The 27,576-nt window shown below is 37.9% G+C and overlaps 2 protein-coding genes across 4 annotated transcripts in view; both read left to right on the top strand.

The window, feature by feature from the left end:
- LOC307028967 (paired amphipathic helix protein Sin3a-like) overlaps nt 1-8,231 on the top strand; it is a 56,894-nt gene extending 48,663 nt beyond the window's left edge. The window contains exon 22 of one of the 2 annotated variants that reach the window (XM_079664413.1): nt 8,087-8,231. In XM_079664413.1, coding sequence (XP_079520539.1) covers nt 8,087-8,128 — 42 coding nt within the window. In that variant the 3' untranslated portion in view covers nt 8,129-8,231. Of the gene's footprint in view, nt 1-5,993; nt 6,087-8,086 lie in introns of those variants that run through there. The other variant, XM_079664411.1, reaches the window with a different exon arrangement.
- Nucleotides 8,232-15,161: 6,930 nt separating this feature from the next.
- On the top strand, nt 15,162-25,750 carry LOC307028592 (RNA-binding protein, mRNA-processing factor 2a). 2 transcript variants are annotated; one of them, XM_079663758.1, is made up of 8 exons: nt 15,162-15,666; nt 18,326-18,403; nt 19,704-19,742; nt 19,967-20,056; nt 21,047-21,197; nt 21,892-22,040; nt 23,688-23,760; nt 24,678-25,750. In XM_079663758.1, the coding sequence occupies exons 1-7, from the start codon at nt 15,409-15,411 to the stop codon at nt 23,751-23,753; spliced, it is 831 nt and encodes a 276-aa protein (XP_079519884.1). In that variant the 5' UTR covers nt 15,162-15,408; the 3' UTR covers nt 23,754-23,760; nt 24,678-25,750. The 2 variants fall into 2 exon arrangements, with proteins under 2 accessions (XP_079519884.1, XP_079519885.1); XM_079663759.1 differs by having other exon boundaries at nt 15,164-15,666; nt 19,994-20,056.
- Nucleotides 25,751-27,576: the final 1,826 nt, after the last annotated feature.

Here is a 27,576-nt window from a genome sequence, read left to right as displayed (position 1 = left end):
TCATCTGTTTGTCATTACTGGTGTCATTTTCTGGTTCCTAACAAACGCCATTGTAACACATAATCACTGATGTTCCGCTGTTACGGTGGTGAACTCATCAGAACAGAGTGGGCGAGCTGGCCACTCAGAGCACAGTGGGTTTTTTATGATCGGTTATTTTTAATCTGAAGTGAAAATACTTGTTTAGTTGTAAATGCTCACTTTACATTTGATCTCATTAATTTGTTTGAGGAGTATATGGAGAACACTGGAGCGCCAAGTTGTGATTTTCCTTTTTAAATAAGTGTAATCAGAATTTTGTTGTAGTTTTCTTATGCCTTTGGGGTATTCTTGTTTTGTTTTATATCTCAGGGGGAATCTAGATATAAGCAAATGTTCTGCTGCTGTGATTGGTTTGCTGGTGTGAAAGCGTGCACCATGAAACAAACATAGCTCACATGCTATACACTGTAGACTGTGGCTGCTCAGCGGGAGCCGCAGAGAGTCTGTGTGCTGAGAGTGAATCAGAACTACAGCAGCACCTTGACGAGCATTACATCCATTTATTTGGGGTTACAGGAAACAAACCGAGCATTAAAGCTGCGCCTGTGTGAGGTATGTTCTTCCATACATACATCCTTAATGCAACAGAAATATCATAATTAATTTTCCATAACATTTCTTGTATGGAATGAATATATAGGACATTTATTTTAATGTAAATTATTTCAACTTTTTTCAACTTTTCGTAAGTATTGCAATTGTATCTCCATATATTGCATACACCTGCATTTTAGTGAAACAGGTTATGTACTGTACTGTCAATATTTTTCCCTTACATTTTGAAAAATTACAATATGGTTGACAATATGTATATTTCAATTGTAATCATTGTGTTGGCTTCTATGTGCCTGTAGGCTACATTGTTCATATTGCCACTGAATAGATTCCCTCAAGTTCTAGCACAATCATTTTGAGTATAGTCCAGAAATAAACAGTTTTTCAGATTCTTGTCAAAACTTTGTGTCATGTTGTAATCCCAAATACATGTCTGGCTAATGCGCACTGACTAAACACAAGCAGATTCAATGTGACTCGTGTCTTTCCTGTAGTAGAGTGAAGTCAGACATTTTCAGCAGGTGTTCGTCGTCTCTTTTAAATATCTTCCTCTCGTGACCTCAGTCACCTTGACCTGCCTGGCTGCAGCTGGCCACCGGCTGCATGAGTCTCCTTCAATGGGCTTTTTGTTTCCCTTTTGATCAACTCCAATGAAACAATTCCGCAACGTATTCAATGTTATACTTTGATCCTCCATGATATACGTACATGCATATGATCAGATACATCCTTTCATTTTTAGACACTCACACACATTTAAGGATATTTAATCTGCCAAAGGAACTTTACATTCTACTTCAATTGTAGAAATCAACTCAAAAGAGCAACAAAGAAGCTTGCATTTCATCCGAAAACAGGGAATCCCCCCAGGCTTGAATTAAATGAGATTCTCTCGTTAGTGTTCTGTAATGAATCACAACACTTTTGGTATTTAATATGCAGTACATGTACTTTATTCTCTCATGTGTCGAGCTTTATGACTTGTATTCATGTGGGCGGTGAGCCATACATAATGCTGACATCATGTTTCAGAAAAGTTTATTTAGGAGTTGGAGAAGTTTTGGTCCAAGCTTACCTCCATTGTCTCAACTGGCACATCTTTCACCGTCACATTTAGATAAAACTCCCCCAGAAACTCAGTCTGTTACATTTTTGATAAGGGATGAGGCCTGAAAACAGCGGGCGGCATCTAAATTATGCAACCGTCCGCATACTCTAAGGGGAAAAAGTGGAGTTGGGCTGAGTTGTCGAAGGGAACAAGCCATGACAGGCCTGTGCATGGAGGGGTGGTGACCATGCATTATGAATGGTGCTAAGTGCGCTTCAGCTGGAGGAGCTGAGTGGAGGCGATGGAGGGCGATGGGATCGGACCAACCTATTGGCCGCCCGCGGGTAATGCACTTCACTTTACCCCCCAAAAACATTCTCTCTCCTTCAATTCCCCCATTACTGCCCCTGCCTTTCTACACGGCACCTGCCACAGCCCAAAAATGTCCCCCAGAATCTCCAGATTGAGTTCATGCAGTTGCCTCACAGTTGGAAGAGTGCAGATGATGACTAATAGACTGTTGTGGATGGGGAGTGAGGAGGTTTTTTAAAAAATTGTTCAGTTGGCTCTTTAGATAACTTTCACTTAAGATGCTCTTTACAACCATGAAGCTGGTCTGTTTTTTTTTTTAAATGCCTAAAACTTATTTTTTAGTTTAGGCATTTGGTCATTCTTGAAAGTCATCGAGAATGTCTTTAAAAAAGAAATTACAGCTGAAAGTACTAATAATGAAAACTCTCAGAAGTATCTCAGCATTCTGTCTTCTGCAGGAAATGTCACTTATAAACAATTATTCCTTTTATTAAAAGTAACATTTTATTCCTGTGACACAACAAGATTAAGAGAGACCACCTTGTGATAGGATTATCAGGATCACACCAGCCGCGACGGTATATTAATAAATGCCCCCCTTACGGGCGCACCTGCCCAGTCCCTACCCACTACACACCTACACAAAAGTTTTAAAAAATATTATTTTTGAGCATCATAGCAGGTCGACATTTCATATTTTAAATAATTAACTTATGAGGTTTGTACAAGTGCATGTATCCGCACGTTAATCACTTGTTTTACATTAATCTAAAGCCTAACATTTGTCTGTAACAAATAAGATGCGCATCACTTCCTCTTCTAATATTTAGATTTACTAGATTAATGACATGTGCTAGAGAAATCATGTCAGTACAGGATGTGGACCTTTTAAAATTTTTCAATTCAGAGGAAGAAGCCACTATAGGACTCTTCCCTTGTGTCGTTAACATGCAGCTCTGTGTTTAGTTTAAAGTTTAAAGCTTTGTTTAAATCATCTGTTAATTCAAAGACAGTTGTCAGATGTGTTATGTGCCCTTTATACAGTTGCAGTCATGTTCTATATTTTTCAGCACGTATGTGCATGTGACCCTCATCCTAAATAAAACATCTTCTTCAAAAGTACCTTATATAGATCATACATCTTGGTTACCAGGCAAGTTACGTTTTTGGCTTGCTGTGTAACTGTGTAGATTTGTATTTTAAGCACATAAGAAAAAGATCAATCAACCGTTGACATTAAAGACATTTATGACATTCAAACACAGAGTGCTTACTCAAGTTTGATTAAAATGCTCATTTTTGGTGTTGTTCTTGATAAAACTAGACTAGAAAGTGTGTTTTTGTTGTGAACTTTCTAGTCTTTCTAGTTCAAAAAAAGATATATTCCTGTAGAAGGCCATGGGATCAAAATGCTTAACTTAATTCTTAACTGAAGATGTTTTTATTTGGGTGGTCAATTGAAAGTGGGTATTTTCTACCAGTATGGTAATTCAACTGACAAATCTAACATTTTTTAAATATACCTTGCATTAATTATTTTTCAAAATGGCTTCCACCCACGTCCAGTTCCTGAGCAAAACCCCACGATCCTCCAGTTCTCCTCATGTCGGTCTGCAGGGAAATCCTGCGCTGCTCAGCTGAGTCTCCTTACCAAGTTTAATATTTGATGACATTAGTTCTGCTCGCTGCTTTGTACTCTTTACTTCTGCTGAATGCCTTCCAGCCCTAAATTGCAATCTGAATTTCACTTTTTGGTTAACGGTTGGTGTGTTTCACTTGTAATGAAGGACAATTTGAAGATATTTGAAAAGAAAAATGTTAATTTCAGCAACAGCCTTATTTTTGTGTTGATTACTCATAGATATTGTAAAACACATGTCATATAACTTCTTTAAACCTGTACAAATATTCTGACAGAGAAAAAGTATGTTTATGAAGTAGTAAATGTGTGTTTTTTTCAGATTATGCATGTGTCGACTCACATGCAAATTGGAAGAAGTAGGGTATGATTGTCCAACCATTTTAAAAGGTAGTTCACATATATTTGGATAAGATAAACAACACATGAGGCCGGTTAACAAAACAACACAACAACACATAACTAAAAATGAACCTTTACAACAAAATAAAACATCTTTAGGGGGGAATTTTTTGTGGGATTTTACTTTCAAATAAAGCAAATGGTTACATTTAGTACTGAACTGGTGAACATGAAAATAGAAAACACTCCCGACATTAGACTTTTTATGCCATATCCCTCTGTATAATTTATATTCGCTATTGATAATCCACATTTATCTGATAACATACGTCTCTCAGAAGGTTCAGTTTAATAAAACAAACAAACAAAATGTATCACATGTTATTATAGTCTAAGAGATTCACAGCGGCAAATGAAATAAAAAATAACTTAAGCTCCTCCTTTACCAGCTACAACATTTAATATTTAATGAACACATTAATGCTTAGATAATTATTATTAAACAATATAATATTTATTATTCTGAAATGTACCAGTTAGCATATTTTATAATTGCACATTTTGTACTTTACATACATTTTGATGCTAAGACATTTGTAATTTTAACATTTTGAGAAACTTGTCCACCACTGGTTATATATAAATGTGTTTGAGAATACATGTTTAATAGTATAAATCAGGCCTGCCTGGTGATTGGAGGTTGTGTTTTGTGTTGGTTGGCTCAGAAATGTCCAACATTAAATAATTTGTTGTATTACCTTATTATTATTTGATTATGTTATAATCTTTTAAGAAGCACAATAACCAAAAACAAGTTCTTGACATCTGCCTTAGTTGTTTCTATGTTTGAATCTAAAAGTGATCACCTGGAAATAGCTCCTCTTAAAAGCAGGAAGGAATATTTAGATTTCACAGCTTAGACAAGGCGTCAAGCAATGAGCAGCAGAAATTTGAGAAGGAATGACGCTGTTTTACCTTCCTCATCTGTTTCTCAGCAGATTGTAATAAATTAGAAATGCCACACTCCGAACTCAGGTTTCAGGATGAGCAAGTTGCCTAAAAGCCAGATGTTTATTAGAAACAGATTGATTTAGTGTCTCTGAGAGAGACTGGACTAAGACCTGCCGCTTTTAACTGGCTTGTTATTGTCCATTAGATCAGAGCCATGCCTCCGATTTGTGGAGCGCAGAAGGAACATTGTATAACGTGTGTTTGGATTGGACTCCAGTGATGGATGCTCTGTGAGATTTACCTACCAACACTTACAAAGGACATTGTCAGTGTTACTTGTAAGAGAGAGGGAGAGAAAGGAATTGATTGTGCAATAAGCCATGTTTAAAGAGATGTTGGGTTGTTACAAGGCCTTGCTACAACTTCCCTGATAAAATTCGACCAATATATATTTGACCCAAAAAAAACAAAGCATACAGATTTTTTAAATATATATTCATATATCATTATAATAAAAGCTATTGGTGCTAATTGTTTTAACATTGGACTCACATTTACAACCACACTATTCTGTGTGTTTAAACCGGACCAGCTGTGTTATGTTTGGGGATAAATGCAAATGATAGCTAAATACTTCAAGGCTAACATGCTGTTTTTTTGCAGGTAAATGTAACATGCTCGCCATATTATTTTGGCACATTAGCATTATAATATTTTTTACAATTAGCACTGAACACAGCTCGGTCTGATACATATGCTATACAGTATTTGGTAAAAAAACGAATTATTGGACACATTTAAATGTATACCTGATGTTAGAAATACGAGAGAAAGTTAAAGGATCACCAGAATTGACTGTAATGGTGATCAGTCCATAAATGTCAACTAATAGTATCAAAGAAAATGTCAGGGGACCGGCAAAGGCTAGAATTATCACATAGGAACCATTACATTTGTAAATTATTTTAATTAATGTGAATCCATTCAATCTTTGTTGAGACTGACAGAGATCAGCACTGCTAGCATCACCTTGCTCCATTGTGTCTGGAGGAGGTTAAGGTTTGGATGATGATAAGATAATTGATTTTCTTTTCGTTTTTTCAGCAGCATTTGAGAAGGAGAAGCTTATTGGGCTGTTATTGCAGTGCTCTGAACGATCAGTCCACATCGATATAAAAGAGATACAATCACAAGAATGAAGGTATTAGTGGTGGACATTGGTATTGTAGTTGTTAAGCCATGTTTGCATTTTATTAATCTGTTTCCAAAATGTAGGAGCTTAATAAGATGTAATAACTCATTTTACAACTAATCTTCAAATTAGCTATTTTTACTCTCTGAATAAAGTGTGTCTGTTTTTGTTCAAATCACTATGATGTGTCTTCAAAAGTTTGCAAAGCTGTGAATTTTTCGAAAAGAAAAAAGAACAGAAAGGAAAAAAACCTACTGAGAAAAAAAAAAGATGAACCGAGTCCAGTGGCTGCAGTCTGCGGTAAGACACCCATCATCTTCATCCAAACATAATAAACACACATCTGTGTGAGCTGTACACAACTAGCACAAATACACACACTGCTAATCTAATAACTGTAAAGTGCCAGTGGTTCATTACAAAAAAATCTCCTTGAAAAAAAAACCCAGCAGCAACAGTGATTGTTATCGTTGAGTTCAAATCATGTAAAGTTCAATTAAATGTATTAGTCATGTGACGATGTTGAACATGTGAACATTTCACTGTATGTCATTAGTTGTTATGAAGTCTGTGTATATGAGTGGGTAGTAGTGAGTTTACATTCCTGAGACGCCGCCGAAAGCCAGAACACGAGCGCGTATCGCAGCTGAGCTAAAAGTGTCCAAACAACATTTGAATTTGTGGCGTATCGTCGCTGTGTGTGAGTGCTGCAGAACGTGCCTGCAGGCGGAGGGCGTCACACGCCCTAGTGGATCTGATAGTTATCAAAAGGCCTTCCTGTCTTTGAAATCTCTGCGCTGGTTGAATATCTACACACTGCTACAAAGTACTCTTATAATGGGCTTGAATATTACAGTTAAATGCAAACATAATAACATCGAGCGGTCACATTAAAGAGTCTGGAGAGAAATCAGAGTTTTTCCCCTTTTCTTTCAACTTTTTAAGATTTCAGTTTTATCAAGTTCATCTGCTTTATTTACAGGATCAGGGATCTCTGATTGAGGAAGCAACAAAGTGGTTTAGTTAGACATGTATTTCCTCTGACTGCAGGTCTACTTTAGACATCCTTTAATGTCTCAGTGAGGAGGATTGGGTTTGGTTCCATTTGTTTATCCGTTTGTTATGATCAAAATACCTTGTTTTCCAGATTTCAGTAAATTATGGAGACCAATCACATGTTTGTGTCTTTTAAAACATAAATGTTGTTTATCAATCGTTTAATCTGTTATAGCAACCACAAATTAGAAAATTGGTCACTATTAGAGTACACCGGTACACTTCAAACCAGGAAACCTAGCATTTTCTCAGTCTTTATGCTAAGTTGCAAAGATCTAATTTCATTCAGATTCTTATGACTCCTGAGTCTGTTTTATGTTTTTATAGTGTCCCCAAGGAAGTGCAAGCCAAAAGTAATGTCATCACATATTTTGTGTAAAGTAGAATATTTGCCACAAATAGCCTTCTGATAAAAGCAAACATATATTAAGAAAACGTTTTTTTTATTTGATAACATGTCTCTGAATTTGAAAAAGAGGCATTAAATATATTTTAATTTGAGTCAATAATTTGCCAGCTAAATCAAATTGTTTACATGATATTCAACCTTTCAACTTGTGTTTCATTAGGATCGATTTTATGTTACAATGACTCTGTTCTTCACTAGGTTGGTATAAAAGCAATATAATATATCCATTAATATTAGATTCCAACTCTGCATAAAATAGTTTGTTGGTCTGCATTTTTTTCCAGGAACGCTCTTTGACTTCTGGTCGCTTTACCAATAGTTTTGCCTCTTGTTGTTTTCGAAGAATACTGCAGCAAACAGCTTGTTTATCACAAAAGTATTTTTTCCTGTTTGTTGATGTTGCGCCATCTATGAAGGGCCTGATCGTGCACGAGTATAAACAAGGCTTCGCAGTTGCACGACTATCCACCATCCCCCCTATTTAATTATCCTCTTTTCAATTCTCATTTGCATCATTATCTTGTTTCCCTTCTTTTCCAGCTTTCTGCCTTTTCCCACCCACTTCACTTCACGTCCCCCTGAGAAGCTGGCAGCAGTCCTCAAGATCCCACCAGCCTCTGCTAGCTGGGAATCTGCTGCCCTTTGGTTTAAATAGCATAACCCTCTGTGTCCCTTATTCCATACACAAACAGGAAGTGAAGACCTTATTACTGAGGGAGGATGTTGCAAAAGTGTTTATTTTCATCAAGTTCACAGTTGCTTTGCGTTTCATACGACACCCCCTCTAAAATATGAAGAGATCAGCTGGTTTGGTGTGTTCGTTTAGTTCCTAGCCACTTAAAATGTCTCTAAGTAATTACTTTTGTATTTATATTTCTCATGAATAGGGCTTTAGGAATGTTGTTGAGTAAGGTTTTTTTTGCATGTTTTTCCCATGTTGAGGAAAATCTCAGTGGAGTTTCTTTTTTATCTGCCAGTTTTATTTCATGAGAAAATGACTTAAATGGTCCCAGTGGGTCGTTTCTTCAGCATTTCCTCTATTTAGGAATGCTTAGAGTGGGAGTGTAATAGGAAACACTTTGATATTACGTTTGTTTCAACCAGTTCTAAGATCAGGAACAAGATGATCTGCTGCGTGTCGTTTCTCCAAGACTCAAAAATGATGTGTGAGAAAGAAGTAGAGACGCACAGACTGCCAGAAAAAAATATTTGTTTTCTTATCTGAGTTGCAAACAATATGTTAAACACAATATCACAGTAGTAGATCTGGCAAATACTTTTGGAACATTTTTGAGCTGAGTTTTGTTTTCTGCTTTGTATGAAACAATAAACAGTCACTGCTGGCACTGACTTTGTTGTCATTGCAGAAAACATAACAGCCCTGAGATCCAGGAGAGGTGGAGGCAATGAACTGGGGTTACTGTGCTCAACAAATAAAGCCCAACTACAGCATGAATATATTATTGTTGTAATCCTTTAAGTTCTGATACAGCCAAGATATTTTTATATTTGTATTCTATTATATGATTAATGCTGATGTCCCAAACACAAAAACAGCTTGCTTCTACGGTTTACATTACAAGTGTCAGTGAGAAGCTTTCAGCCAGAGGCCTTTGCAGTAAAGCTGTGAACTATTTTGTCTTTTTTTTTCAAAGTGTGGCCTGATAGATGTGATCAGTGGTGAACATCTGGACAAGGAGGTGATACAGAAAGAAAATGGTTTGCTCCTGCTGCTCTTCAGAGGTTATGACTCCTCCTCCAACTGATAAAGGATGGGATAGTTGGGTTTCTTTGGTATCCAAAGCTCAAAACAAAGCAGTTCATGAACATTTTGTGAAGTTTGCTTCTTCCATCACAAAGCAAAACCCAAATGGAACCAGCTGTCATTAAGATACAAGGCAGTTTTTGCCACCGTTTGCAGTCTTTAAGCTAAGCTAAGCTAAGCTAAGCTAATCTCCTGCTAGCTTAAGCTAACAAACATGAGTGGTGTGTCACTTTTCTTACCTAACTTTAGGCAAGAAAGTAAACAAACATAGTTCCCAAAATGCCTATAAACAACATTTGTCAACATATAAATAAAAAAATATCCCTTAAATGTTTTTATCTAATTGGTTGGTTCTGAATGTCTTATTGCTCACATTAATAACATTTGTTGTGATTCAGTAAAACAGCTCAGATAAACTCTAAGTAGCCTCCATGTTTAGCATCGAACAGCAGACAAAGCACCTGACCCACAAAGCCAAACATTTTACAGCCGAGGAGCCAGATACCCTTCGGGAGTGAACTGACTGAGGCCAAGCTAAAAGGTGAGTGAATATTGGACTAACATTCGACAGGAGGCTCGAAACCTCCAGGTGAATGCTAATGTTGCTCCTAGCTGGATTGCCTACAGGAGTATATTATTTTCTAATGTCTACTAGATGGATTATGTCTGTTTTTTCCCAGTCGCCAAAATACCACTTGAATGCCCAATTAGCCAATAAACAGGTAGAAAGCTATTGGTCATGGTTAAGGCTAGTTTGGCTATTGGTAATGTACGCGTTGAAACAATAGCTTAAATAAGGCTCAAAGGCTTTTGTTGTGAATTGAACAACCGTCTGTTTATGAAACAAGTTATTTTCAAATGTCTCCTTTTTGTTCACAATCAACCATTAAATATGTGAAAGTTCCTCCGTAATAACTTTGTCTACTACAAGGAGCTGATGGAAAACGGCAGATGTGAACTCCTTTTGGGTGCAGCTGCAACATCAAATAGAAGCCAAGCATTAAATTGCTATTAATGTCATCTGCTGGAACAACTGTCTCCCCCATCTGAAATTCCTCTAAACACTAATTCTCTTACATCTGTGACACAGATGGCGTTAAGATTTAAATATATTTTGTTTACCAACAAAACAAAGAGGGCTGTGTTTGATGCATGTATCATCAGTGCAGTGTTCGATTGATTTCCAGCAGACGTTTCTCGGGCTCCTTCTGTCCTTGTTGGCTCTCACAGCAGGTGTGACAATGTCTGACAAGTGATAGAAAAAAAGGGCAACAGATAAAATGTCGCAACCAAATGGATAACTGGTGCTATCGCTTGCTAATAGGGTATTACAGATATTATTGGTTAAGACTATCTCAATAAAACCCTTCAGTTGACAGAACCAAATGTCATTCCCATCATGCTGTTTGGGCTGCAACTACATGTCTGTGATTATAATGTATTTGTGAAGAGGGCTATTTATTGGACAAAGTATTCACGAAACGTCACAAATGCCCCGCGCCTCCCTCGCTCAGTGTGTGGGTGGAAAAGCTACAAAGTTTCCTAGGACCTCCAAATGGATGTTTGGCTGTACCACAGAGGACACGCAGAACACAAGCTAAGTGCTTTAGCAGCGGGTGATGCTAACGCAGTAGGACAGGCTCAGTGAGGCGTGAAGCAGAAGAGTGCTGTGCGAGGTGACTTATGGGACAATGGGGCCGCTTTTCGCAAATAAAACATGAGGTCTTATCCAGAGCCTCTGAGCGCTACAGTCGCGGTTTCTGTCAGGTGCTTGCGGGAGGAAAGACAGGGGGGGAAATCTGATTTAATGTTTCTGAACTGTTTGGATTATCTCGCGAATACAAAGAAGGCTAATTCAGTGAAACATATCGTTTTTTTGTTAATGCTCACAATCCTATTAACTCCTTAACATCCGGTTTTATTTTCTCTTAAGTAGCTTTAATGCTGTTAAAATCTTATTATATTATGATTAAGCTTCTGATTGAAGCTAAACACCTTTTTTCAAGGCCAAGACCAGAGCCATTTTCTAGCAGGTGACAGTGAGATATGAATGAAGGATTAAAAAGAACAAATCAAAGGATTGGACATTGCTTTTCCACAGTAATATGTATTATTCTCAAAATGTAAATGCAAAACAACATAAGCAGATTTGTAGTAAGCTTAAAACAAAAACAAAGTGAATTTAAAACATCTTGTTTTTGTTTTAAGATTTCCTCTGATCTTTGGCTTCTACTATATATATATTGTTTAACACTAGAAAGTTTCACTTCATCCTGCCTCTAAACAATTTCAAATCAAGCAATCTCAGAAGGGAAAATCATTATTTGCCCATGGAAAGATTCAACCTTTGAAATGGTGTCACAAGGGACATTTTGTTTGCGTTAAGGGGTCGTAATCCAAAGATGCTGGGAGCCACTGACAGACTGTATGTTATCTGATTTGGTTTAAAAAGTGCCTACAAAAGAAAAGACATCTTCCTGGAATGACAATGTTCAGTCCTACATCTTCAGTATTTTCATACTGGCAAGGTAACCTTTTGAGACGTTGGAATAGTTGTGATGTAAAAGCAGAAGTACGTTTCTTCAATTAATAAGAAGCAGCAGCCATTTGAATCATATAAGTCCAGTGAGGTTCTGAAGAAATCCATTCAGTTTAAAAAGTAAACATCTCTTGATAATTTAAACTATAAATGTCTCAGCATTCAATTATTTAAAGGCTCTATCTATGCCAACACTTAGAGGGAATAGGTCTCTGAATTTAGCTCCCAACTACGTCAAGCATTCCTTTAAATCCAACTGAAGAGACGTATGAATAAGATATTGTGTGCGCACTACATCTTCACAAAGCTATATTTGGCTGCGAGGTGGCAGTGACATCTTTGGGCTTAAAAGGCTCAGAGCAACATTGAGTTATTTTTTGCTTTTTAACCCTTTGTGTGGTCAAAGTTTTCCAACCAAAGCATCTGAATTAAAGATTTGTGGGAATAAGTAAAGAAAGAGGAAGGGAGAGTAAACACAAAGCACAACCTAGACATCAAAAACACTTTTTCTAAGGCTGCCAAGGATGGAAAAAGTGCTTTAAATTATAAATGTATTGATTTTATAAATAATAATTGCCATATTTATGAAATGCTTGAAAGAAAACCTACAATCTGCTTTACATTCAATTAAGAAACAATAAGCACATGGTTAATATAATATTATGAAAAATTCAACAAGGATAAGCAAACAGCACTGAACTAATGAATAGTGACTTTAAAAAAACTCTGCAGGTCATTGCACAACTGGGGCCTTAGTTGGAGATATAAGTTTTCAAAATATGAATGCTGATGTTGGCATAAATAATCTGCTGATGTTTCAAGGAAGTCTTTCCTTAGGATCTCATGATATAAAAAAAACATGTAATCAGCCCGGACAATCTGTGTCTTCTTTAAGTGAATGTAAGGCAAGTGAATGAATTTTACTGTAATAAGACCTGAATCGTGAGCCTCCTATGCATTAAAACCTCAGAGTACAGACTGTACAGACTGTACAGACTAGTGATGAATACATTAATGAACACTCAGCAGCACAGTCAATATTTCATAGGCAGCAAGTGTTGCTACAATGGCAAACAGAGCGTAATGTTGTCCCATAGAACAAATTCTCTAAGTCAAGTTTGCTGCAGCTGCTGACTGAAGCAGAAGCCAGATCTCTACAGACCTTTGTTCTGAATTACGAGATGTCGATCTGTATCTTACTTTTAATTTCATATTGTACCCTAAGGAGAAATGTGTCTTGCAGTCAGGTGAAAATACATAACACACAAAGACTTTAACATAAAACATAACAAAATACCAGAATCATGCAAGAAAAATATTCACATAAAACAATGTTAATGATGACATGAAGCCTGGAGTGCATCCAGTCAACGGTTAAAACAACATCATCATCGTCACGGTCACACCCACATACCGGCCCTTACAGAGGCCTGTAGCATCCCCTTATCCTTCAACATATACACAAATCAGTCATACAGAGCACATTTTTTATTTAAATCTATTGATGATTTCTTACATTGAATGAGCGTCTCTCTCCTTAAATCATTTGGAGTTGTGTGTTATTTTAAAATGGCGAAAAAGTCAATAATGGAGAGCCATTTGCCCATTATTTTACGTTGGGATGCAACTAATATTGATAAACATGCTGATTATTTCTCAAATTAATAAACTCACTAATCTATGAAATCGTTTTGTAAAAATTTGCTTTTTTGTCTGGATAACAGGCCATATTTAAAAGAAATTACATTTTTAAAAGAAACAGAGAAGCAGTAAATATATTATTTTTAGAAACCAGTAGATATTTGGCTCTTTAGTTATGTATTTAGCTTTTAAAAGAAATACTTAAATTATTAATAAATGATCAAAGGAACAAGTAATATTAATTCCCTGTAGTTAATGGATTAATTCAATTTGTTTTAGATCAACTGTTTATACACGTAGCCAATGCTTTGTCATAATGTACATCTTATGCTGGTTCATTAAAATACTATGACAGAGCTTAACACTGTTTATTGTCTTCTATGTCCGCATAGCCTTTTTCTTTACATCTCTTTGTATCTCCTCTCATGAAGTGATGAAATATCTATAGACAGCACATTCACCACCTGAGTTCAATACAGAAACACACTGGAAACACAGCACGGTTCCCCTATTTTTAGATCACACCACTGAAGAAATACAGTGAGAAAACGTCGGTCCACAGGGCCCCCCCCCTCCTCACCCTGCAGGCCTGATTGTGTTCCTATACAAAGTCAGGAAACTCTGTGGCCTCTGTAGCTGTTTTGTTGTGAGGAAACGCAATGCATGCTGGGCTCACGTCCAGGGCCGAGCCTCAATACACAAAACGGACTCTTGTCCACCCACGCCACTCTTATCAGCCACATCATTAAAACACAAAGGCATGATTTATTATTATCATTGTTATCATTATTATTTAATTTAGGATGTTGCACTAATAAAGAGGTAATATGTAAACAAGACTCATCAGTTTATGTATTAATTGGCTAAAAACAAACCTCAAAACACAGTGTGTGTTTCTGATTAAATATTTTCTTCAGCATAAAAAAGGGTTAAATGACAGAAGACTCTCCTAAGATAGCTGTTTTACATTATAAAGCAAAAAACGAAATGTAAATAAAAAATGTTTTATCTCTGATATACTGGAACAGTGCAGTACTAGTGTAATGATGTTAGACATAACTACACAACAACAATAAATCATAATCCTATATGTAAATGCATATGTTTATTTATGAAGGCCAAAGGCCTTTAACCTGTAGTGAAAGGTGTCGCATAAAAAAATTGATTTGAGTTTACTTAAAATACCCTTAAAATAGCCCTTACATTTGTGTTTATTAAGTGGGTTTTACCACAGATATAAACAATAAAATACATTGAAATAAATTAAAGTTTGTGTCAGTGTGGTGCCATACTGTCACAGAAATAGGAGAAGATCCAGTAATATGAAACATTGTTTCTATATATTTAATTCTGGGGTAGACACCTTTTATCAGTTTTTATTTTTTATTTGTTGGGGGGTGTTAAGTAAGTTGAAGGCGACAGATTCAAACAGAACATTTAAAAAACCAATCAAAAAAAAGTTCCATTAATTAATAATAATGATAATATTGTATTACTTTAGGGCAATTTAAATATGTGTGATAAACTACCATTGGCTGCCCGGGTCCCATAGTAACGGTGATGCGGCGCGGAGGGGCCGGGTCTCCTGCAGCAGCTGAGGCGGATCTGCAGCCTGATTACGGCTCACAGCAGACTCCAACATAATTGATGACCTAATTGAAAAGCAGGAGGAGGAGGTGGATGATAGAGAGAGAGAGAGAGAGACGCGCTCCAATGAGAAAAGTTTAGCCTACTTGTTCTTCCCCCGCACAATCCCACTGTTGAGGGCATTGATGTGACCGCAGAGGCTTTCTGTTTTTTACGCGCACTTCTTTCCCACTATATTTCACCCTCACACACGGAGCACAAAACCACCTTCTCACCTTTAGTTTAGCGCGTGTCTGTATTTCTTTTCTTTCCTTTTCCAACCTTTTATGAATGATTCTCTCTCGCAATACTTCTAAGATATCCTCGGATACTTCTCCGTCCTCGTCTGCACGACTTCACCTCGGCACATCTTCTCTCCCTAAGTTCAAAAGCCACCAGGACTTTCACTGCAGCTTCAGCCGCACTTGGGGGAAATATCACTCGACGAGGAAAGACTTGATACTGAGTGCAGCAGCAGTTGAAGCCTCCACCGACATGAGTATCAAGGCTGACGCAGAGCCCAACAACAATGTTTCCATCGAAGAGGAGGTGAGTTTACACAAAGTTGAATATCTCCGCAGCTCCGGACTTTGACCCTTTAAACCACAGCTGTAACTTTTCTTAGTTGTGTGTTGGCTGAAATTACTTAAGTTTATCGTGGCTTTTCGCTCTTCTGTGTCATTTTGGAAGGAAGTAAGCCAGGCGCGATTTAAAGGGGCGAAACCACTTCCAGTGGAAGTTACCGCATTGTTTAATACTATCTGTTTTATAATACACACGTTATTTCAACTTGCCAATTCCTGTAACTTTTTATGACGCATCTTCTTTTTTTACTGATTTATCTCACCAGATGCGCCTACAGCAAATAACTAAAATGAATCAATTGGGCTCTTAACCCTTTTATTTGTTTTCCTTTCTTTTAATGATTTATTCAATACCCAATTTCACTTAAAAGTGTTTCTTTGTGTCGAAAAAGGTAGATGATTTATGTTTCCTTAAAACGTGGGTTAATATTAAGGCCTATATTGTATTTTTTAGAACGTGCTTTAAATGGTTGACATCAGTCCATCTGCATTTAAAAAACATATATCTATGGACTCTCCTAATTTCCCAATGATGGCACTTTTTTCTTTACTTTTCCTGAGCATCAGGTTTTTTGAAGGGACATTTTTGTTTGCAAATAGAAGATGGTCACACCAATGCTGCAGGTTTCAATATATTTGAGAAGAGGTCATCATGAAACTGTAACCTTAAATAAATGTCAGAACTGTTACGTGACATCTTTTTGGTAGGTCTAAATGAATACAAATGCCCTTTTTATTTTATTTTTATCTGAATAATAATAGTTGAGATTGATCTACTTAATTGAACTAAAATATGTTCTGTTTAACCGCTGCCACTCTTGAAGTCTGTATGGCCGTCTATATTTCCTCTTTAATGACTCCTTATGGAGACACACTGAGGGGAATGGAGGGCCTTTTGTTGGTCCTCCTTTGTTCCCATTATCTTACAACAAAGCCACATGTGGCCTCTTGACTGTTATTAGCCTAATGTCCTTTTGTATGTTGTCTCCTTGTAATTAAGAGCAAAGATTAAACAAACAGACCAGAAATGTATTTGGGACACTAAAATGTTTGTTTAGAGACGTGGTAGATCAAGATAAAGAATCTTGTCAGTCATCAATCGTCGTCCTTTTTTATTCCTAAATAAACCCCCTTGTAACTGATGCATTTCAGATGTTGTGAACAATACAGTATGTTTCAGGTTCATACACTCAGTCAATGAGAAGCTGATGGATGAATTAAAACATCTCCATTGAGTTTGTGTCCCGCTGAGCCGGCCTTCAGTCGCTGTGTGTGCTGAGCTGTAGAGGGCTGAGAATTGCTGCTGTGCGGCACCTGAAAAATGCCGGAGGGCTGGGGCCGCAGGTCAGAGGAAGGAAATGGTGTCACGCTGTGCACTGTTGTCCAGTGCTGTTCGTCTGGCAGCCCCATTGTAGTGAGGGCCTCCCCACCGGCTGGGAACTAATCGGCCCCGCACTACACTGTTTATTTCCCCGGCCACTCCGCACTGTACACTACATCAGTTCTCAATGTCTGTTCAGTGCCATTCCAGGGTTTCCTATCAGGATGAAGACCCTCTTAGGTTTATCCTTTTGTCTCGTAACATGCTTGAGGATCACAAGTTGGATTTAAAGACAATTGATAAGATCTGAGACATACTTAAAATCCTCTTAAAGGAGTGGTTCCCAATCTGAGGGTCAGAACCCAGCCAAGGGGTCACTTGATAAATCTAAGGGTCGAGAGATGGTTAAAAGGACAGGCTATGGAGCTGCTCGTTGCACATCTTGGAGGGAATTTTCCATCTTTTGTTAGGCTCAAACTTAAAGCATATTTATGATTGAGATTCTCGGCTGGGATTGCCTCCACACCGCTCTCAGCTTGAAGAAGGCTGAACTGGTGGCTAACAGCTAACAGTGCTAACAGCACAAACAAAGTCTCTGACAAGGCTAACGGTGTTGACCTGGGAGGGAACAGGAGGCCGTTCAAGTTTATGCCACAACTCCGCTTGTTTTATGTGCAGTGAAGAGCCGCGGCCATTAGCTAGACAGTTGGGCACACAAGGTGACATGCACATCATGCAAGCATTGTTGGCCAAGCTAAACAGGAAGTCTTAGTGGGAGTATAGAGCAAGGCAAATGTATATACGGGATTACAAAACATTAAAGAAATGTTGCATTGTTTTACTTTTCTTTTTTCATGTTCAGGCATTTAAAACGGTTTTATACTCAAACTGGTGTTGCAAAGCAAAATAAACCCATTGTTCTAAAAAAATATATATAAAGAATTCAGGTCTTGTATCCCAAATGTATACAAAATAAAATATGCAGCCAACAAAAGCATAAGTCTAAGTAGGTTCTTGTTTTGAATGCAGTTACTTTCTAAAAAGTCAGTCTTAAAACTTGTTTGGTTTATCCTTTTCCCAGAAATCATGCCATTAACATAGAATGCAAATCCATTTCCATTAACACATATCCATCCATAAGTGTTGGTTATTAATGGAGCTTTTTAATATATAAATTGCAGCTCACGGTTTAAAGTCCAACATGCTGGTCTTTAGAGAATAAAGACACCAATAAAAGATACACAGAATATTAAGATGTTTTGCTTCCAGCTGACAAATGTACATTTTGCTTTTCTTTTTGCAGGTGAGAACACTGTTTGTCAGTGGCCTTCCAGTGGACATTAAACCACGGGAGCTTTACCTTCTCTTCAGACCCTTTAAGGTAAAAGTTTTTTTCTGGGTGCTATACAGGTTGTTTAATGGACATCTCAAGTACCTTACAAATAAAGCAAGGCTGATGTTTTTGAAGGGCTGGAGAAGATTTAGGAAAGTTTTTTTTAAAAGGATTATCTGCACACAGAAGGAAGAGTTTAAACATTTGTTATTATTGAGGAGGCAACTGTTTTCCGTTGTACAGGATATTATTTTAAGACCACTTTTAATGATGCAGTTATATTACTGCCTGTTGCGCACACTGTAAAAAGTTAATCAGAGCTCCTTTTGAAATCAAACAAACCCCTCTGTTTATGGACGTCCAGATATTTGCATATATGGAAATGAGGCCACATCATTGTTTGTCCATTGCTCTGTTTTTGACTGGACTCCAGTTCCATAAACTCCCCTCCCACCCGTGTCCTAACTAACCAAATTGGAAGTGGTATCCCTCGCACATGGATGATCTTGTGGAATGTGTAAATGAGTAGCCCTTGCGATTGGCCAACAAACCCTCTCCGTGACCCAGCTTGCCCACCGTGTAGGGAAACTTTATTTATTTCCTCACGTAACATTCAGACATTGTGAAACTACTGAAATGTTTTGTTTACACAAGTTGTTGTAACACTCATTTACTTTTTGTCCTTTGCTTCTGTAGATGGCTAACATTGTGTGCAAATAGGGATACAGATTATACAAATTAAAATGCTTTAGTTTATTTTAGAGAGAAACCTTTCAATATTGCTTGTATTCTACGTCTTGTTTGTGTCTGGATAACTGAAGCTAAATCTGGTTTGGATTGTTTCTAAAGATTTATGACAGCCAGTGAAAGTTGTTTATTTTCCATGGCTGTAAATCAGGATCAGGAGAGATCCCATTTATCAATACTCTGCTTACGCAACATTCCCCTTCATTTTTCAGGAATTTGTTCCTGTTTTGACCAACACTTGTGCTGTTTTTAATCTGGTTTCAAACCAGTGGATTTCTTTTAGAAGTCATGTCTAATCTATGGCTAAACTCATTCATAAGAGAGAATGTCCCCTTAAAAAAAGTTTTTTCTTAATTTCTTTTTTAGTTTTCAGGATATTAAAATGGTATTTGCAGTTAAATTAGTTTTGTATGAAATGTACATGTTTCGATCCATTTGATCACATCAAATGGAAGTACACAAGGACCTGTGATGGCCTAATGTTGAGCTCAAACTGACGGTGAACACAAGCAGGTTCCTCTTGATGTAGCGAGAAGTGTTCATGCCTGACTTCCTGCATGTGACTCCAGGGTGGATAATTGGCTATCTTTCTTCCCCGCAGGGTTATGAAGGGTCACTGATTAAGTTAACATCAAAACAGGTGAGAGGCCTTCCATCAGTAGAAGGAATTGCTTTAATGCTGTACTAAAATACTAAACAAATGTCCAGTCATGCTCTTTAACTTTAACATTACCTCAGTACTGTTTAGCTGATGTGATTGATGCATGATTTATTTTCTATCATGTATATTAATATCTAATGTGACATTTGAAAAATGCAGGTTCTTGCATGTTAAGGTGCTCTTCTAATTATGTCAGCTCTCAGTGTGTTTCTTCCCTTTTTGCCTTCCAGCCTGTCGGGTTTGTTACCTTTGACAGTCGTTCTGGAGCTGAAGCTGCGAAAAATGCTCTGAATGTAAGCATAGCCCTGTTTTTATCCAATTCCTCTCTTGGTCTGTTGTATTTCACCCCTGTTTTTACATTTGTTGCTTTTGTCTTCGAGTTGTTTTCTAACCTTTGCTTGATTCTAGACAAAAACATTGGGAGCTTTAACAACTCTTTCCTACAAAAGATTTTCAAAAGTCAACCCATTTTGTCTTTTATAATTCAATGGCAGGGCCATTTTTGGAAAGAGGCCAGAATCCCGTAGACTTACGGTAGTTTACTTTGACCTTGATACACATCCCTTCTTAGTCTGGTATAGCTTTCCTCATTTTGCACATCACTGCTTTACTGTAATACTTGTTCCACAGACACATGTGTAGTGTTATTTGGACACATCTTCAGTAGTGAGTGACCTCTTATTTTGTCACTCAGTAGCCCACGTATCTTGCAATATCTAACACTTCTTTCTCATAGCCTAGCCTTTCTTATGAGCATCACCAGCATCTTAGACACACCAGCAGTCTCACACACACAAACACACACCGAAAAAACTACTCACCTGCATGTGGGCACAACGCTTAGGGCACAAGAACACAAGCAGGGTTCAACCCCCTAAAAGGATTTAATCTCAAAAGTCTCAGCCCGTTTCCTCCTCTCCCTCTCCTCCTGGCTCCTCTTCAGATGCATGGGCTCTTGATTTCGTCAGGAGGAAAAAGAGATGCACTCATGTTGAAATACTTCAGGAGAGTATCCTTCAGCCTGCCCTTTTTCTCCTCTTTTATGACAAAACCTTTTAATGAACAGTTTAAGTTCAGAGAAAGCAGTCAGTTATTTTGACTATGCCACCGGAGGATAGAACAATGTTTAGCTCAAGGGAAGCTTGAAGGATACATCCCGAGTATTGAAACACGGCTTTAGGAAAGGAGGCCATGTGAGACTACAGAGTTTCAGCCCCTCAAACTCAGCTCACCTCCCTTACGATACTATGTCCCCCTCCTCCCCTCCTCCGTCTCTCCCCCAGGGTATCCGTTTTGACCCCGAAAGTCCCCAGACCCTGCGCTTAGAGTTTGCTAAAGCCAACACGAAGATGGCAAAGAGTAAGCTGATGGCCACACCGAACCCCACAAATATCCACCCTGCTCTAGGAGCACACTTCATTGCACGGGACCCATGTAAGTTGTACGGCTGCACCACTCTAGGCTCTCTCATCCACTCTCACCTTGGCAATGCCAGTATACTCAATTACCCTTTTTTTAAATTTGTCTCAGAATATTGTGGTATTAAAGACAAATGGGCAGAAATTAAAAAAGTATCTTACTAATTAAGGACTAACTCACCACCACATGCATGTGTCATCTCGACTCTTAAGACGCCCGCTTTGCTTCTGTAACTTTTGAAAAACTCTCACAGGGATCCTTACCTAAAACAACGGTTACATTTTTGTATTGGACAGGTGATGGTTCATTAAAGTCTCAAGCTACATTCAGACCAGATTTCATTGTGGCAAAAAGCAGAACGCTTTATTACACTGTGCAAAGGGAGATCGGCAGGTCTATTAACTATCAAATTGATTTTAGCGTGCTCCACATAGAAACAATTTAGAAGCTATAGAGTGCACCTCTTCAGGGTTGTAAGCACATTTTTATCTTAGTGACAGGTCAAGTTATTACTACTAGATTTGTCGGTAATAAAGCTTAAAGCCCTATTTTGACAAAGTAACCAAACTCCCCTTTTGCAGCAATGATGACACATTTTCATTCTTGTTTACATTTTTAGCTTCTGTTTTTATTGCTCACAAGATGCAAGCCTGTATGTTCAAGAGTAGGTCAGTCAGCTTTTGTTTGCTCCCGCCCTGTACTTCCTCAGATGATCTGACAGGAGCAGCACTGATCCCAGCATCTCCAGATGCCTGGACTCCTTACCCCTTGTACACCACAGAGATGGCCCCAGGTCTCCCTCATGCAGCCTTTAGTTACCCAGCGGCCGCTGCCGCTGCTGCAGCCCTCCACGCCCAGGTGAGGGACCAACCAGTGTGTGTTTCTCTTCTTCCTTCTTCCTCTATTAGACGTTCAGGTCTCACAATACATCTTGTGTAGAACTGGGTACAACCAAATCCTTCAACTTAAAATGAGATGTTTAAAGATGCACCCCTGCAAGTTAAAAGTTGACAGCATGGTGCACTGTTAAAAGCAGATCTTCAGATTCTTGAAACCATACAGTTATCCTCTCAAGTATTACAGCACCAAGGATGGTCCTGCTGAATACAACTCAGATAGCAAGTCTTCAGAACCCTGCTTTCTGCAAAACATGTGCACAGTCTAAATATCACAAAACGGGGAGCTGTTACAACCCTGAGTTATATAGTAATACAAAGATTTGTCATTTAGAGATGAAAAATGTCTTGACTGCTGTCCTGCTATCAGTGAAGTGATGTGTTGTGTATATTCTTTGATGTAGGATAACCTTAGCATACCACACATTTGCTTTAAACCCCTCTTTGTGTTTAGTCATCTGGTTGTGTTTGGCCCAAACCTCAGACTTGGCGGGATAAATGTAGCCTTTAATGGAGCTCTGTTAATCACTGTCCCATCTGTGTGCGTCAGGATAAAACTGATGCTCACTTGTAAAATACCAATGATTTGGTCTGCACTACAGTGTGGACCAATAAAGTAGGATTGTTTAAGAGAGGTACACATTTTACCTTAATGGAGATGGAGTTTAATACCTGATTTGCATTTAGAAAATCAATTCAAAACATTTTAAATTCATGATTTGGATCTGGTTTGCAAAATAAATGTTAAACATTGTATTAAAGGGTCATGCTGCTGAAAGTTAGAACATAGGTGTACAAAGTGTTTACTTTCCAAGATAATCGCAGTCTAAAAGCAGCAAACTACAAAGCAGTGGGCAGGGCTTTTGGTAACAATAGCAATGGAAAATATTTCCCTTGTTGGGTCATTTAAAGTTCATTGTGATCTAACTTCCTGCAGCAATGTAAGAGCACAGGGGAGTGCAACACTGCAAAGTAGCTAGCTATTACATGGACCATTTTGTCGGGCATAAGAGGCGGAGGAATGCGAGGTATTTGCTTGGAGAAATTGTCAGACCTGATGGCCTTCTCTGGAGGTGCCAACTTACTGTCCACGTTTCTTTTGGAACGCAAGCTGACTGTAGCCACACAAAGGGGGAAAAGCCTTTTTAATTGCAATCTGGTGAAGGATCCCTGAAATGCCCTGTTCTCTTTCCACTGACTCTTGGCTTTATTAGTTGGACTGTATGACACAGCAGTAAGTGTGTAAGTGTTTAGGAAATCTATTGTGGCCTGCGTCTTTTTTATTCAGTTTGTATAAATGTGAGGCCTTATTCTGCCACAGGTTTATTCATAGGTATGGAAAGGTACCAGCTCTTACCCCGTGCAAATGTTTAAGACATGGAGAGGTTTGACGCTCCACATTTCCGTGCCTGTTAATTACTCGAGGACTATTGTCCTCAATGAGCGGCTATGACCCACATTCCCATGGCTTCTCTGACCAGGGCTTAAAGGGACAATCTTTCTAAACCTTCAAAAGTAAAATTCAAAGTGTGTTTAATCTGCTGAATTGTAACACTGAAGCTTGGTTTGGTCTGCTGTACATAAACATGTTTGCGTTTTTTTTTTTCAGATGCGCTGGTATCCTACTCCCTCTGAGACTTCCCAGCCTGGATGGAAGTCCCGGCAGTTTTGTTAGATATTTAGTGAGTAACCTTTGAAACAACAGTGTTTTTTTAGATTTCCCAAACCCCACCCACCAACCATCTACTAACTGCTAACCCGATGTCATTCAAACTGAAACCTGCATAATGAGACTAACACAATGTTTGACTGAAAACTACAGAATGGGTAAACATAAATTAAAATGACTAACAACTTTGGTGTTAGAGGGTATTCTCTTGTCAACAAATCCAACCTCGTCTTTTGGTGCTCGGCCCCTCAAGATGTAAAATGAATACGTATTTTAATTTGTAGTTATTGCGTATCTTATCAGACTTTACCCAAGCGGGATTAAATTGTGCCTTTTTTTTTTATTGGGTAATATTATCAGTTATCCGAATTTGCAGAATAAACTACAGTGCTCATTCTAATGAAAGCTCTTGACTCATTTGAACTGTTTTGGACAAGAGTTGAGCTCTGTCAGAGGAATACGATTGTGCTTTAGATGCATTGTTGATCCCCACTATCCTTTTTCTTCCAGGCCAATATTCCATCATTTTGTAATGTAGCTTCTTTTTTTTTAATAACGTATTCCTCTATTAGATAGACCTCTGTTCAAAACCTGTTTGAGTCAAACTGTTTCACTTGTTAATGTACATTCATTACCATAAAGCTTTAGTCAGCTTAGATTTTTAATTAATTACACATTTACCATCTTGTAGCCATGAAACACTTACCAGCACACAAAACATTTTAATAGAATTAATATAGTATCAATCTGCTACTTAAATGGATTCCCCCCAAATAACACTTTATACTCCTGAGTAATCTTAGTTAATTCAATGGAAACAAATTGGTTTTAAGTAGAGTATCAAACTAGCATTGTTGGTCTTTAAGTGTTTTTATTTATGATGGATTTATTGATGTGGTTAGACTAAATCTTGTTTTCTGTTTCCTTCAGGCCTCTGGAAACCACACCTTTGTCCAGCTGAAGTGAGGTTTGCCGAGCTCTTCATTAATTTAATCAGGTTTATTTAATGGACAAGTGTGCATTACTATAAACAAACAGTATTTATATCTCCTCCCGATTATCTCTGGGGGGGGTTTGAGTTGAAACCATCTTGCTGTCGACAATCTGAGCTTATCCTTGGCAACTATGGCGGTACCATCTTAGCACTTCAAAAAAAAAAACTCATGCAAAGCCTAGTCAAACTCGATGGATCATAATTGCTGAGGAAAATTAAGTAATTGAAGTAATTGTTGTTAAGCTAGTCCTTCCACGGGTTACCGCTGGTCCTGGGAGGCTTAAAGCATTAAGAGTCATTGCATGTTAGTCCTTTTGGCATGAATTTAGAACGCAGAGTTCTGTGTAGCCTAATTTTCTTAGTGTTTGTGTTGCCGCTTTACCTTTTGGCCTAGACAGCTATATGTTTTGTTTTCCTGTAGAACCTTGGTCTTACCTCTGTGAAAGCTAGGCTGTTGTGTAAATGGCTTGCATCGCATGGACCTTGTGAATGCTTCCCTACGTTCTGACAACCCCAGTCCTTATGATCATATCAATGTCTGTCATTATTTGAGCAAACAAAAGTACAAATGTTTCTGTACTTTTTTGCGTAATGTATATTTATGCATTGTTGTGCAACTAAAATAATGAACCTGTATAAGTTGGATGTTTAGTCGTCTCTTGTGTTTTTGGTGTTACTTTTTGATCCTATAATCCTGTTGACGTAGTTTTAAAGACAAAAAAGTGCAATTTGTTTAAATGGAAATCTGTCAAAAATGGAAGTATTCTGAACGTGGCTTGTGCCATTCTGCTAAAGAGATTGCTGCAAAACGATCTTTCAGAATGTGAAAGTGGACTACAAACGTAAAAGGTTGATTTTTCTTGGGGGTCCATTTTGAAATGGAGAGCAGGAATAGTGATGAAGGAATTTAGTTTGTGGTTTAAAAAAAAAAAATGTTTGTCTTTGTATCTGCTGTGCATAAGATGTAACAAATATTCCCATCTTATGAATAATAAAATAAGTGAATGCATTTCTCTGGACATCTGTCATTCATCACTGTGGCGGGTCAGCGGCCAATTGAAGTTAACTAATGCTCTTGACACTGGACGCTATCTCCAAGAAGTGAATTCTGTGCACATCAGATGTTGACATCAATAATTCATGCCAACTTTTCATTTGTAATGCACCATTGCATTAGTGTCGCTTTGCATCATGCTGACCTCCACACTCTGCCCTCATAAGCTGGTAAGGCGCTCTGCTCAACCAACCATGACGGCTCCTCGGGGACTCCTAAGTGACTGTCCCCGGTACGACCAGCTGCCTAATCATAGTGGTGCTGGTGGTTAACTGTAAACATTTGTCCATATTGTGCCAATTAAGTAACGGTATACACAGGACATAATACATGATGAGGGCTGCACTGAGTTGAAAGACATACTGTGAGTAGACTGGAACTTTGGCATTGTACAATCTTTAATATAACTTAGATTTTGGAGGCACTTGATTCCTGTTTTTAGATTTACTGACCATTTAATCGAGATTTAAAAAAAAAAAATTTCCTCATATCAATTTAATAATTTTGACAAGAACCTAAACTGTCAAACATTTGCCATCAACTTAAATGTGATTATTTGCTGGTTTTGATTTATATAACTGGACTGTATATAGTTGCGTTTTGAGTTGAGTAACAGTCTAAAGATCTCTTTCTAAACAATGAGAAACTGGTCTTTTGGTCAATTTTAGAACATATCCTCAAATAAATCAAATCTGTAAAAGAAATACAAATAAACGGGAACTTAGATGCATTTATGGAGATGAATTGATACATAAATTGTAGGCTGTTAAATCCCAAACTAACAGATGATTCAGGAGAAGCAAACCATGTTCTCAAGAATCAGCCACTTGCCCTTTTGTAGAAGAAACAGGTCAGTTAACTTTCACACAGAATATTTGGATTGACGTTAAATCAATACAGAGTGCAAAGATGGTGATGCGAGGAAACCTTTCCTTTTCTTCTGCGGCTTCCTCTGCAGACACAAGCTGTGTGTTGGAATCAGATATTAATATATTTGCAATTCCTTGTTCTGTGATGTCTCTCTCTGGAAAATGCTAATGATCTACAAGAATGTTGCATGGTATTCAAAGCACAATATCAATGTATTTGACCTCTACTTTACATAAATGCGTTACCAATAAACCAACAATTTAAGGGACAACATAAGTGTTAATGTTCTATGTAGAGACTCTTGCAATTAATTGTATCCTGTCATTTATGTAAGAAATTATGAAAATGGCTAAATCCCCCAGTCTATTAAAAATAGACAAATATCAAAGAGGGACCATCAAATGTAATAACATTTATGCATTCATATTTTGTAGACCGAAAATACAGTAAACATTTGGTGCCCTTACTGTAGGTTTAATAGAAAATGTATGGGAGAGCATATTCTTTACACATCAATGTTCATAATCTCTTTTGTTAATCCATACATTGGAGACACTCACAATTGTGCTTTGTGTCATTGTTGAAATAAAAAAAACACTGTGCCACAAGTGTATTTAGGTTATTGCAAATTGTGTTTGAAAACGGTTGAAAGGAACAGAAACACTTGGCAATAAAACAGCAACAAGCTCTATCAAAGAGGCCTAGAGATCTTTAAACGCGGGTCTTTATCGCCCTCTACTGGCCCAGATTCCACATGACCAACATGAAGCAGCTGCAGAGAGCAAGCTGGCCCAACATGGACTGGGTTAGTGAGTGTTTTTAAAAAAAAACTTTATTTTAGTTTTTTATAAACAAACAGCCAGATAGACAGCCCAATAGCAGTTGGCAAACAAATTAGGATAACAACAATG

The sequence above is a fragment of the Notothenia rossii genome, assembly GCF_949606895.1.
Source record: "Notothenia rossii genome assembly, chromosome: 2".
NCBI classification, from domain to species: domain Eukaryota; kingdom Metazoa; phylum Chordata; class Actinopteri; order Perciformes; family Nototheniidae; genus Notothenia; species Notothenia rossii.
The sequence above is the reverse complement of the archived record's forward strand: the minus strand, read 5'-3'. Positions and strand labels throughout refer to the sequence as shown.

Coding starts and splice junctions, on each gene's coding strand:
- LOC307028592 (XM_079663758.1), top strand. CDS start 15,409: ATGATTCTCTCTCGCAATACTTCTAAGATATCCTCGGATACTTCTCCG. Junction 15,667..18,325: donor ATGTTTCCATCGAAGAGGAG/GTGAGTTTACAC, acceptor TTCTTTTTGCAG/GTGAGAACACTGTTTGTCAG. Junction 18,404..19,703: donor TTCTCTTCAGACCCTTTAAG/GTAAAAGTTTTT, acceptor TCTTCCCCGCAG/GGTTATGAAGGGTCACTGAT.